Source organism: Bos indicus x Bos taurus, chromosome 5, assembly GCF_003369695.1.
Source record: "Bos indicus x Bos taurus breed Angus x Brahman F1 hybrid chromosome 5, Bos_hybrid_MaternalHap_v2.0, whole genome shotgun sequence".
In the NCBI taxonomy this organism is placed as follows: domain Eukaryota; kingdom Metazoa; phylum Chordata; class Mammalia; order Artiodactyla; family Bovidae; genus Bos; species Bos indicus x Bos taurus.
This window is the reverse complement of record NC_040080.1, coordinates 61353075-61367648: the sequence shown is the minus strand read 5'-3', so window position 1 is coordinate 61367648 and position 14574 is coordinate 61353075. Positions and strand designations below refer to the sequence as shown.

The window sequence follows — 14574 nt, the reverse complement described above, 5'->3', positions numbered from 1 at the left end:
TTTACTTCTTCTTTTAAGTAACCGTCAGAAGAAAACACAAAGGGAAGACACAGAAAAGGGGATTATCCATGTATAACAATGGGATTTGTCTCTGAAAGTAAACTTACTATGCCATGCTAACATAATTCAGGAGATTTTTAAAAGCAAGTTAAAAAAAATAGGTAACTTACTTTAAAGTAAGTTTTTACCATATGCCAGTATGTGTGTTTCACATAGAATATTTCTTTATCAAATCCCTGTTTTACAGGTTGCAATCAGAGTAGAAATAATTAAAAAAAATCTTATCCAAATCACATACCTGAATTGAAAAGGGAGGGATTATCACCTAGATCTTTCCAAAACCTAGGAAATACAGTAAAATAAATGCTACCTGTTGACTTGTAAAATGCCCCACCCCCCACTCTTAGAGGATTCCCTCCTGCTGGGAAAGACTTCGTCTTTTTTCAAGCCCCATAAAATCATCCTATCCTAGTTTGTGTCAGCTGGTTCCTTGTGTTGTTATTCTCTACTGTAATATAGAAAACCTAAATGTGTCAGGAAAAAGTCAACCAGTGAATATGTCTCCAAAATAAAAGTCATTGGAATGAAATCTTTAATAACATGACAGATTTCTAAGTTTCCACTCAGACTTATATTAACTTCCCAACCTCATACTCCTCTTCTGAGGCCCCAGTTAATAGAATAAAGGAATGCAGATAATGGATTTGCTTCAGCAGTCTTCTCAGATATTAGACAGTCTAGAGAGGAGGCAGACTGGATGTTTGGTAGATTGCATCTGTGTTATGAGTTAAGGAAACCAAAATGTGTTGTTCAGTCTCCAAATCATGTCCGACTCGTTGTGACCCCGTGGACTGAAGCACGCCAGACTTCCCTGTCCCTCACTATCTCCCAGAGTTTGCTCAAGTTCATGTCTATTGCATTGGTGATGTCATCCATGCCATCCTGCCATGGTGATGCCATTCCTCTGACGTCCTCTTCTCCTTCTGTCCTCAATCTTTCCCAGCATCATAGTCTTTTCCAATGACTCAGCTCTTGGCATCAACTGGCGAAATTATTGAAGCTTTAAGTAGATAGCAGCAACGGAGCTGCTCTGGTACATCAGTCAGCTCAGTTCAGTTCCGTTGCTCAGGCCTGTCCAGCTTTTTGCGATCCCATGAATTGCAGCATGCCAGGCCTCCCTGTCCATCACCAACTCCTGGAGTTCACTCAATCTCACGTACATCGAGTCAGTGATCCTCCTCTGTCATCATCCTCTGTCATCCTCTTCTCCTCCTGACCCCAATCCCTCCCAGCATCAGAGTCTTTTCCAATGAGTCAACTCTGCATGACATGGCCGAAGTACTGGAGTTTCAGCTTTAGCATCATTCCTTCCAAAGAAGACCCAGGACTCATCTTTAGAATGGACCAGTTGGATCTCCTTGCAGTCCAAGGGACTCTCAAGAGTCTTCTCCAACACCACAGTTCAAAAGCATCAATTCTTCAGTGCTCAGCTTTCTTCACAGTCGAACTCTTATATCCATACATAACTACTGGGAAAACCACAGCCTTGACTAGATGGAAGTTTGTTGATTCCTATGCAGCTCTGCTACATAGGAAATCTCAAACAAGAATTAGGTCATCTATGAATGGTTTAGCACCAAGTTCCCTACAAATTGGGGTGCTGTGATGGGTGATGGGGTGACTACCTTTCTGCCTGCACCCAGTCCCAGGATGAAGGGCTCTCTGCACCTGACCCTGGTCCCAAAGAATAGGGTGGTGCTCCCTTAGGGACTCCGGGGGAGGCCTGCCAGCAGGGATGTTGAGGGACCAGCTATCCAATGCCAATCAAGGCTCCTGTGATGCTGACATATCATTCTGCATGGGCAGGACTCTCACTTAGAGGTGTTCAGTCATAATCCCACAGATGGTTGCTTCACTCCATTGGCTCTTCAGCTAAGCTCTCAACCAAAGTATATGGATATCTGAAAACAAACATTACCTTCCAGAGAATATTTTTTCTTCAAAATTTATTCCATCTAAATGTTACTAGTATTTTCTGTCCGTTTCTGTTTCTCAGAAGTCTCCAACACTTTGCAGCCCCATTGACTGTAGCCCACCAGGCTCCTGTGCCAATAGAATTTTCCAGGCAAGAATACTGGAGTGCAGGTGCCATCTTCTACTTCAGGGGATCTTCCCCATCCAAGTATTGAGCCCAAGTCTCTTGCAAATCTTGCATTGGCAAACAGATTGTTTACCAACTGTGCCACCTGGGAAGTATCTACATTAGTATTCCCTTAATAGAATCTCTATTTTGTCAGTGTATTAGTATAAACATGAAATAGCAATGAAAACCTTTATTTTGTCATTCGAATTAACAGTAATAATAATGAATTCATGTTAAAAGGAAGCTGAGTTCCCTCAATAAATTCAGGCAACCCAGAATTTGATAAATATTTACAAATACAAAAGTCATTGTTCTCAGTTAACAAAGATCATCTGTAATTAACAACTGTGTCTAAGAGTCATACATGACTGAGCGACTGAACTGAACTGAACTGATGACTCTGATGTGTAAACCACTTCTGGAATGTGAGGTGTTGACTATTCCTGGGATGGTATTGGTAAAGTAATGAAGAATATATCCAAATTTCTAAGACATTATTTCCGAGTTTTTTTTTTTTTTTTTCCTTACAACTCATTCAAGCATTTTTTTCCCTTAGTCCCATGGAACTTAGGATAACAAGTTACATATTCCTTTCTGTCCCTTCCTTTGTAATGAATTCTAGTGTCTTGGATAAGGGCTTCCCAGGTGGCACTGGTGGTAAAGTACATGCCTGCCAATTCAGGAGACATAAGAGATGTGGGTTCCATCTTTAGGTTGGGAAGATGCCCTGGAGGAGGGCATGGCAATCCACTCCAGTATTCAGCCAGGAGAATCCCCATGTACAAAGGGGCCTGGCAGGCTACAGTCCATAGAGTCTCAAAGAGTCAAACACGACTGAAGTGACTTAGCAACAGTGTCTTGGATCTCATTGTCGAAACAGACATGTAGCTCATTGAAAGTGAAAATTAACCTATATGATAAACAAATGCTGGCCATTGTGTTAAATAAGATAACTGGAAGTGATTTTCACGACACATATGCTATTCCATAGTAAAGTGTAAGCATGGCTACTTTGAGGAAACATCACTAGCATTCCCCAAATTCACCAATTTAAAAAAGTGACAATATTTAAATGTTTATTAAAGATTACTTTCCTTATTTTATATAAATTGTGAGACACGAGTGGGAAGCTCTCGAAATTCCACAATATAATTGGAAACAAATTAGCTTCTCACATTCTCTATGTGTACTGAATTTTCTCTTCATAACTTTAAGACTCCTAAGGAAATCGTAAGTAATTCTATGAACATATATATCCTCAAGGCAGTTTTCACCCTTTGCATAGGACATAGTATTCCACTTCTTTATCTTCTCCTTTCGCTTGAGGATCTTTTTCTTGGTGTTAGGTTTATAAGCTAGAATAACTTGTCACAGAAGAAAACAGAATATTTATTAAATTTGATATCTTGGGTAATTTTTTCTAGAATGATTCATTGCACTCCTGATTGTGTTTGCTGACATCTAATACCATGGAAAAACATTATCATGACTGTAAGGGGAAAAAATAAAAACAACTCATAAGAGTCAATTTAGACTATTTTCAAATTATTACTTTATGACTGCCTTTGCTAGTCCTACAATTAGTTCAGAGTCCTGTTTCTCTCAGTCCTCTAATTAAAAAAAGTCCTTGTTTCTTTCTTAATGGAAAAGGGAAATCAAATCAAAGCATCAATAAGTATGAATAGGAATAATGAAGGGAAAACTGTAAAGACCTAAGTCACTCTCAAAATCTATATAATTTCCTAGAAATGTTGCTTCTCCCCTAATTGTCTCAGTTTTAACTATTATCTATGTCTGAAGATAATTTTTAAATTAAAAAGGAAATAAATTCTTATAAAAATATGGCATCAGGACTTAACTTTAGTTAAAAACGTGTGAGACTATTAGGGATTTGTATTCCAAGAGAAATTATTAAAAATACAACTCTCTGAGTTATAGGTTTCTTTTCCACTATGAACATGACTATAATATTTCAAGGAATTATTATGAGGGCTAATTTAATTAAAAGAAAAGGAAATTATATAAAAGTTTAAAGCATGCATTCCCAGAGTAAATACTATTTTTATTATTATTCCTAAAAGTAAAATCAATTATTACCTTTGAGGAAGATGATCCCAATATAAAAAATAATAACCATTTTTGAGGAAACTCATTTGAGAGACAATGCTAAGAGTTATGCAGTTATCAAACACCTCAGATATGCAGATGACACCACCCTTATGGCAGAAAGTGAAGAGGAACTAAAAAGCCTCTTGATAAAAGTGAAAATGGAGAGTGAAAAAGTTGGCTTAAAGCTCAATATTCAGAAAACGAAGATCATGGAATCCGGTCCCATCACGTCATGGTAAATAGATGGGGAAACAGTGGAAACAGTGTCAGACTTTATTTTTCTGGGCTCCAAAATCACTGCAGATGGTGACTGCAGCCATGAAATTAAAAGACGCTTACTCCTTGGAAGGAAAGTTATGACCAACGTAGATAGCATATTCAAAAGCAGAGACATTACTTTGCCAACAAAGGTTCATCTAGTCAAGGCTATGGTTTTTCCTGTGGTCATGTATGGATGTGAGAGTTGGACTGTGAAGAAGGCTGAGCACTGAAGAATTGATGCTTTTGAACTGTGGTGTTGGAGAAGACTCTTGAGAGTCCTTTGGACTGCAAGGAGATCCAACCATTCCATTCTGAAGGAGATCAGCCCTGGGATTTCTTTGGAAGGAATGATGCTAAAGCTGAAACTCCAGTACTTTGGCCACCTCATGTGAAGAGTTGACTCATTGGAAAAGACTCTGATGCTGGGAGGGATTGGGGGCAAGAGGAGAAGCGGAATACAGAGGATGAGATGGCTGGATGGCATCACTGACTTGATGGACGTGAGTCTGAATGAACTCCGGGAGTTGGTGATGGACAGGGAGTCCTGGCGTGCTGCGATTCATGGGGTCACAAAGAGTCGGACACGACTGAGCGACTGATCTGATCTGATCTGATCTGAATAGACTCATTACAATAGCTTTGTGTAATGTTTGAATAACCTAACAATGAGAGGCTAAATATTAAACAAAATCATATAGCTAGTAAGTGGTCAAATTGGTATTCTAAATTCTTTCTGCTTGAACCAAAGCATGTGTTATTTATCAAACATATATTCAATGAGGAGGACCAAACTCAAAAAGCAATTTTCTAACAATGAATAAATAATTATTAAGACAAACAAAGTATTAATATGCTCATTCTTCATAACCCATGATATTTACAGAAAGGGAAAGCAACTCCAAATTATTCATCTCCATGTAATGAAAAGTTAAGCTAAGAATGTATATATCCATGCTAAGAAAAAGTTATCATTGGCTTTTACTTTACAGTCTTACCTCTTTTTGTAGAAATGAATCACTTCAGGTGACTGAAGCTATTTTAAAAACCTGGTCACTATTTCAATTTTAGGATAAGATATCGAACATTTCTAAGAATGCTCTATCTCAACACATTTGAAATTACCTTATTTCTATAGATAAATTTCCTTGATACATGTTACATGGAAGCCAGGGGAGCAAACACAGTGAAGGGAAGCAAGATATGGAGTTACTGTGGTCCTTTCTGGATGTGATTTCTATATGAATTTTAACCTGCATGAGGCAAATGTTGCTTTATCCACCATATGGCTAAGGCTCATGGGAAATGCTCCAGCGAATCAAATGTGACAACAGGGCCAAGAGGAAATACACTAAGGATTATAAACATATTATCAACATTTATATCACTACTGAAACAGAAAACTTTGTAGATAATATCCAAACAGATAGAAAAGCATGAGAACTAAGGCAGAAGCATATGGATTATTTTGCTTACTATCTATGTGAAGATATCTAAATGTACAGGGTTTTGGAAGGGATTTCCTGAATATTCTAAATCACCATTTCTCTGAAGAATAGACCTTTTCCCCCTTGCTGACTAAAATACTGTGATGAATGAATCTTATGAGTAAACATCACATTTTCCTTTCTTATGTGATAAAATGTCTCTATAAAGTTGCTCTCTGTGCTACTAGATAAAAAAAATTAAAAATCAAATAGAGCACAATAAAAACAAGAATGAGAAAAAATATCATACTCAGTGAATTCCAATGAAATTTATGAGAAATTTTGGATTAAATACACTTTAAACTGTTCGAACTCTTCAAAAACACTTTTCGGGTTATTTTTCCATAATAGTGATACTAATCATTGAGAAAGATCTACCAGAGGTCCTGTTTTCATCTGATTGATTGTCAGTGTTCCAGTAATTACTGAAAGCATAAAATCTATTTTATAAGAATTTACAACTCAGATTCCTTTTAATATAATTTTAGAAAGGACAGAAAATGAAATAAACCTCATCTATTGACTCAATCACTATTATTCATTCAACAAACATTTATTGAGATTCTTCTAGCTTTAGGTACTATAGGAGCACTAGGGACAATACAGGATCAAAATAGATATGACCCAAACTTTAATCAGCTTACCAAGGAATCTCCAAACACAAATATAGAAGATACTGTCGTGGTCTGTGCACAGGTTGGAAAAGAATTTCCAGACATATAGAATGAGAGGGAAATAAAGTTTATTAGAGTGGGAGATGCTGATAAGAAGAGATACTACACTTGATCTTAGCCAAAAGCCTGAGAAGCAATAGACTTAGGGACATGGGGAGAGGGGAGGAGAAGGTGATAAGTATGGAAAGAGTAACATGGAAACTTACATTACCATATGTAAAATAGATAGTCAAGGGGAATTTGTTGTATGGCTCAGGAAATTCAAACAGGGGCTATGCATCAACAAGGGTGGGATTGGGAGGGAGTTGGGAGGGAGGTTCAAAAGGGAGGGGATATATGTATAGCTATGGCTGATTCATGTTGAGCTTTGACAGAAAACAGCAAAATTCTGTAAAGCAATTACCCTTCAATAAAAGAATAAATAAAGTTTTTAAAAAAAGAAAGAAAAAAAGAATGAGAGACGCTGTTACAACAGTGAGCCAGCTCAAGGGAGAACCAACGTTGAACAGTCCTTAGTCCACTTTTATACCCAGGGTACAAGTACAAGGAATGGGATAGGTATCTTGAGGGTCACTTGCTGATTGAATGAGCCATGCATACTGGGTAGGGAAGAGTAAGGCAAATACCTTCCTTGTGTGGGGTAGAAGGGGAGACAGGTTATACTGCTCAGGAGGACCTGAAATCCGTTAATAGTTATGACATGGGGGAGGGAAGGACCATATGTGTCTGCTTTTTCGTTCCTGCATTCCAAGACCCTCCTTGGATTTATCTGCTTTTTAGTCCCTGGGCCACCACATTCCTCCCTTCCTTTATTTTTAGGGCCAATTCTTTGGCCCCTGTTCATACCCTGTTCATGTCTAACTATCTACCTATTGCTCTTCTTAAACATTTGGGAACTGAGTCTCAGGAGAAGAGGAACGATGACCACTCTGGCTTCTTCAGGCTGTACAGGGGTGTCATGGGGCTCTGGGTTCCCTTTGCCTGCTTCTTTGTCAGGGTGCATTTATGGAGGGAGATGAGAGTCCATGGAATGATAAGGTGATTTGTTTCAGCATTGTCTTTCGGTTGGTCAGAGGATATTCTTGTTGTACTACCACTTGGAGATTTCTTGTATTCTAGAAGAAACAAACTTAACAAAAAAGTTAAAGGTACATGGCCCAAACATTAGAAGAAGTAGGAAAGCTCCTCAGGGGCTAGCCAGGAGAACGAGGGCCAGACATTGGTTCGTGACATTAGTGTTTCTCTAGGTACAAGAAGATGCAAGAATTTGGGCTCATAAAATCTTTACCTGAAAACATCTGACTATCTGAAGGCCAGTTCTTCTGGGCTTTTCCCAGAGCACAGAGTGCCTTATTTCTGATCTCCATCCTGAGCTCCTTTTAAGGGGTGTTGAAGGTCAGCAGCTTGCAGTGGTCATGATGTAATCTTTGTAGAGGCAGCTGGCAAGTGCCAACTCCCAGTCAGCAGGGTCCACATATTTGACCATGCTTTGGGTGCATTTCATGCCCATTGTGCCCCGCAGTGCTGGGAAGGCTCATTCCAGGTCCAGGGAAGATTTCATTGATTGGCCACTCAGGGTGCTGTTATTGGACCAGGTCTTGTGACCAGCAAAAGTCTCTGGACCATACCTGTCTTACTAGCCTCTTGGTCCAGGAATATAGTCCCTCTTGTTGCTTCTTCCCATATCTAGAGTTACACTATTACAATCATTGATCTCATGGAACTGCTTATCAGCATTTTATCACAGGCTCAGTCACACATTTATTAACATAAGAAACAATCTTCTGATACAAGAGACATAGAAAATAGTACAGTTAACAGTTGTTAATAAAGTCACAAACAAGAATTTAAGTCAAGAACTTTCATTAGGTATAGCCCAGCATACCCTGGGTCATCTGACTTGGTTAAATGACTATAGACAGGTGTGACTCTCCTTGTTGTACATTGAAAGGTTGGCTATTGAGATAAGCTTAAGAAACAAACTTAGAGTGTCCTTTTTAATAACTTAATTAAACCCTTATCAATATAACATAACAGTAAGGAACTCTCAGAAGTGAGTCATAGTAAACACAGACCTTAATTAACAAAACTAGAACTTAATATTAAGTGAAATGCATTTTTTTTTCTCATTGTGAGGGCATTAACCCTGTAGCCAGGGAAGGCTTTAACCCATCAAATAAAAATGAGTTTTGTCAAGGAGCGTGAAAAATCCAAGCTGCCTTCTTGGATTTCCCATAGCCATGACTCTTTGATATACATCTATTGTTAACCCATTTTTAATTTTCTGATTTAGGAGTAGACTATTGCCATGTTTTAAGGACATCAAATAGCAAAAGTCTAACAGTGAAGCGTTATTTCTTGTAGAAGCAGAATGAGCTTTTACATGTATCATAATCTTTAATAATTCTTATTTACTTTACCAAAGTAACAAAAGATTTAAAAAACAAATAAAATACTTAAAGGCAAAGAAATTCATAATCTGTTATTGAAAGCTTCAATCTAAGAAAACTTTGCTCTCTTAACATAGAGAATTGGCTAAATTCCAGCCTGTTACCAGTTTACCAGATAACAAACAAACAAAAGTTTTTATTGGTTAATCTTAGAAAAGTCTTTTCCATAAACCTTGAAATAGCTGTATTCTTGCAAAGGCATCACAGTGAAACCATAGAAGGCATGTTAAAAATCTGATTAAATTGCAATTGACAAAGTAGCCTGGCCATTGCTGTGATATGTAACACTAATATGATAACTAGAATTATAATTGAGCACATTTTTATCAGGGCATATCAGATCTATACGAATTCTACATAATTTTAGGATATATATATATATCCTAAATATATATATTTACTACTATATATATATTATATATGTATATATATATAATATATATATATTAGTAAATCAACCATATAGTATGACCTGGGAAGATTTATAATCCCTTCAACAATATTTCCCATATAACCTAACATGTCTAATGAACCCAGGTGGTTTAATAGCTCTTTGGGTTGTCTCAGGGGCCCTCTGAAGCATCCCAAAGTCATGCTCATAAAATATGTGAGACGCCCCCAAATCTCTTGGTGGACTTGATCATGATGAAGTCCTAAATAAATCAAACTCCAAAATACTGGAATGACGGTTGAACCGCCACTTGATGTAGGTAAAAACACCAAGTTACAAGGGAAAAGAAGAAACTGAAAATAACCCAATCAAATAAAATAAACCTCAAAAATTTTACCCTAAACAAATGGAGGTTTTTAAACATTTGATAAAGACCTCAAAATAACCGTCATAAATATTATCACTAAACTCAGGAAAGTGGCAGTGTTTTAGTTTTATTGAAATTATTCTGAATTATTTGAATGAATTTTTTTCCAAAATAATAGAGAACATGTGAATTATATACAAATTACATGATATCATGATCAATATTTACCTTCAAAACATGTATTGAATTTCACAAAATAAATATCTTGACATTAAAAGTCTGATGCACGAGTACGTATCTCTTTGGACTGAATTTAGCATATGACGACTAAAAAAATATAGTCACAACCTGAAAGAAGAGAGCTATTTTATTTGATGGGAATGTTTAGGACTCTGAGCCCAGGAAACAGCACTTCAGTAGCTCTGAGAAAACTGCTTCAAGAAGACAAGAGAGGGAGTCAGACTATATACAAGTTCGCAACAAAGAGAGCAGGCACTCTGAACACCAAAGATCAGGTATCAAATTAAGGAATTTAACATTCTAGGTATGGGAAGATGCAACCTCTAGGTCCAGTGAATTAATTCCTTTCATAAACACCTCAGCTGCTACTGCTACTGCTAAGTCGCTTCAGTCGTGTCCGACTCTGTTTGACCCCATAGATGGCAGCCCACCAGGTTCCTCCGTCCCTGGGATTCTCCAGGCAAGAACACTGGAGTGGGTTGCCATTTCCTTCTCAGCTATCTGGGGCCAAATCCGGTTCCCTTGTTCACCTTAAAGAGTTGCAAGTGGCTACTTCTTGCATCACCCCTAGGTACTCAGCAATCACCATGAGGGAATGAGACTCTACTGGTTCTCAGTTTTGGGAGCTCTCATTCACATTTGGAGACCAGAAATTGCTGATGGCTGTGACGTTTCTTGTTTGTTGATATGACAGGAGATATTTTCACTTCACACATAATATCACACAGAATATATAGATTCTTTAAACCATAGGAAATATTAATGTCCATCTTGAAAATACACAGGAAATTACACACTCATTTTGAAACTCTATATTTGAAGTACAAGGTGGTATCATAGGATCTTTTCAAGGACTGTTGAAGAGAATTAAAGCCATCTTTCACATTGTGCTATGTATTAAAGAAATACATTTCATTTTTACAAAAGTTCTGCATGAGAAATAACCTTATTATATTTTTAAATGTCAAAAAATAATACACTGGAGAAACAGGAATGGAAGTAGAAGCAGCAGACTGGGAAAATAATATATTAACTGTCAGGTGGCATGTTAAGAGACTATAAAGACCAACCATAGTTATACAGACTTTAAGGAATTTCAGGAATTAACCAAACTGCCATTTAAAGTTGACCAAAAAATCATTTATTGGCAGAAAAGACTGCTTTATAGACCATGTCTTTGAAGGCTTGTTTCACTTGCTGGTTTCTCAGGGTGTAGATGAAGGGGTTCAGCATGGGGGCCACAGAGGTATTGAGAATAGCTACTCCTTTTGTCAATGATGCCTTTTCTTTGGCTGAGGGATTAGCATACATGAATATACAGCTTCCATAGGAGATGGTGATGACAATCATGTGAGAGGAACAAGTGGAGAAGGCCTTTTTTCTCTGACTGGCAGATGGGATTCTCAGAATAGTCCTGATAATGTACATATATGACAAAATCACTAAGGCCAAAGTGAATAGCAAGGTAACCAAAGCAAAGTAAAAACCAATTATTTCTAGGAACCATGTATCTGAACAAGACAATTGTAAAAGGGGAAAATAGTCACATGCAAAGTGATCAATGACATTGGAAGCACAGTAATCCAGCTGGAGGAGAAGCATAAGGGGTGGGAAAATGGTCAGAAACCCACCGAGCCAAGCACAGAGCACAAGCAGGCTGCAGAGTTTCCTGCTCATGATGGTTGTGTAACGCAGGGGCTTGCAGATGGCAACATAGCGGTCATAGGACATGGCGGTTAGAATGTAAAATTCAGTCACCCCCATGAAAATAAAGAAAAATAGTTGGGCTGCACAATTGTTGTAAGAAATAGTCTTGTCTTTGGTAATAATTGCCCCCAGAAATCTAGGGATGCACACAGTAGTAAAGGAGATTTCTAAGAAAGAGAAGTTTCGGAGGAAGAAATACATTGGTGTCTGGAGATGGGAGTCCACCCAGGTTAGGGTGATGATGGTCAGGTTTCCAGTGACACTTAATACATATGTGATTAATAAAAAGAGGAAAATCACAATCTGAAGCTCAGGATCATCAGAAAGGCCTAGAAGGACAAACTCTGTGATCACTGTGTGGTTCATTTCTTTCTCTTTTTCCCTTCCTTTTTATTTTTTTAAATATATTTAGATAGAAAGTGTATTAAAAGGAAGTGATGAAAAATATAATTCATGATGACCAATATCATCATCATTTCTAAAAGCATTCTATCTAATTCATGCCAATATTGTTTTCTTTTAATACCTTATTTACAATTTTTCTTAAAATGTATTTGTGGGTCATGTTTTATATAATAGTTCTCTTATTCTAAATCTAACAGGAAAAGTTAGGAAATCTTTATGAGTCATATTATTCAGAGATGATAAATGAATTTGATACTTTTTGCTTTGTCTAGTTTATGCAAGTCCTTGCAGTTTTGTTGGGATAATCCTATAAAACATACATCATTTTTTGTCAGGTATCAGAAAACACTGCCATCTAAAAGAGAAGTGGATGATCTTAATGCCATCATAAGATATAAATGAAACTTAAAAGAATAAAGTAACAATACCTTTTATGCAACAAGAAATCAATTCACGATTTTCTTAGCAAATAAAATAAACTTTAAAATATTTAATGATTAGATAATTTAATTACCAGCTTTATTTTTATATTGGGGTTTATGAATGTAATTATCAACATGAATAGGCTATAGGTATTAGATATTATTTACAAGAAAATATAATTATTTTATATATTAAATATCATTCACTTAATGGTTTATCTGATAATTCCTTTGAAATCATTAACGTTTGACATTCTCTAAGATTTTCTATGTATATATGTATAGAAACTTTATATATATAGAAGACTGTGTATATTTTTGAGCTTAAAAGAATATGCAGTATTTATCAATTTTTTATTTTGCACTGAAGCACGAACTGAAAAATAACTACTTGCCTCAAATAGTAGCAGCTCCATTACCCAGACTTCAGCCCAGTATATTTTCCATTTGAACATCGTTGCTTCTCAGCTATTAAACTTTATGAACAACTGTTTTATTCCCTTGGAGTTCTACCCCACATTTATCTTTTACATGAAGTGACTAATTCAAAAGGATATTCCAGAAATGTAGAGGAAAACCTCTCCTATTAATCCAAAGCCATTCAGCTGATTCCCAGCTCCACTGGATGTATCTATCATTCTGCATATCTGGTTTGCTAAAATCATAATAGTTCCCTTATCTTATTTTAGATATTCACATTTCTGCTGTGAATAATAGAAGATAAATCATCACTACTCTGCCAGACACTAGTAATCATCACACAAATCAAATTTGATTATTTTTTATCTATTTTATGATGATTCATGAAAAATAAAAATGGAATATCCAAAACCTTAAGAAGATATGGAACTTCTATCATCCTCTTCAATAACGTTGGTCTAGAAGTTTAAGGGAGGAATATTTAAAGTGAGAACTGCAAGTGACATGGCAATGTGGGGTATTATGAGTGTAGAGTCTTAAACTAGGATCTGGCATTTAGTTGCACTAAATGCTCAAATATTCAAGTTTAGCTGTTGTGACCTATGAAGAGAGACCTGTGTTGATCTCCTGGGAACAAAGGCCAGGCAACAGCTCTGCTATGACATGGAACGTCAGGGATTTCTGGAAGCTACCATTGGTGTGCTCAGAGCCTCTTGACTCTCTTCTATAGTGAATCTCTCTTGGGAATGTTTATGTTCATCCCACAGAAGAGTTCAATGAGGACTTCTACAAAATAATACTTTTTTCATTTATCACGATTATTTACTATTTTGAGTAATAAAATAATGTGAAATCTTACAAAAATAGCACTCAGTCGACTTTAGTTTTAGTCATATTCTTGGCACATGAAAGTTTTCTACATATACACTTCATTACTTATCCTTAGACTTCATTATTGTTGGAGCTTCAAGGTTCTTTCATAATTCTAAGTTATATAAGAACTTTATTAAATATTAAGAGTAACAAGGGAAAAATAACATACAAGGGAACTTCCATCAGGTTATCCACTGACTTTTTAACAGAAACTCTACAAGCCAGAAGGGAATGGCATGATATATTTAAAGTGATGAAAAGAGAAGAACCTACAATCAAGAATACTCTACCCAGCAAGCCTCATTCAGATTTGATGGAGAAATCAAAAGCTTTCCAGATAAGCAAAAATTGAAAGAATTCAGCACCACCAAACCAGTTTTACAACAAATGCTAAAGGAACTTCTCTAAGCAGGAAACAAGACAAGGAAAAGACCTACAAAAAATAAACCCAAAACAATTAAGAAAATGATAATAGGATGATACATATTGATAATCACCTTAAATGTAAATGAGTCAAATGCATCAACCAAAAGACATAGACTGACTGGGTGGATGAAAACCTGTGCATGTATGTACTTCCAAATACTATATCTTTCTGCTTAACCTCCCAAACAGTATGGAATCATTT

At 36.7% G+C, this 14574-nt stretch overlaps 1 protein-coding gene and 1 pseudogene across 1 annotated transcript; both read right to left on the bottom strand.

The window, feature by feature from the left end:
* Positions 1–6700: 6700 nt before the first annotated feature.
* LOC113893874 lies at positions 6701–6809 on the bottom strand (annotated as a pseudogene).
* Positions 6810–11256: 4447 nt separating this feature from the next.
* On the bottom strand, positions 11257–12192 carry LOC113893691 (olfactory receptor 6C3-like). Its single transcript, XM_027543570.1, has one exon. The coding sequence runs from the start codon at positions 12190–12192 to the stop codon at positions 11257–11259; it is 936 nt and encodes a 311-aa protein (XP_027399371.1).
* Positions 12193–14574: the final 2382 nt, after the last annotated feature.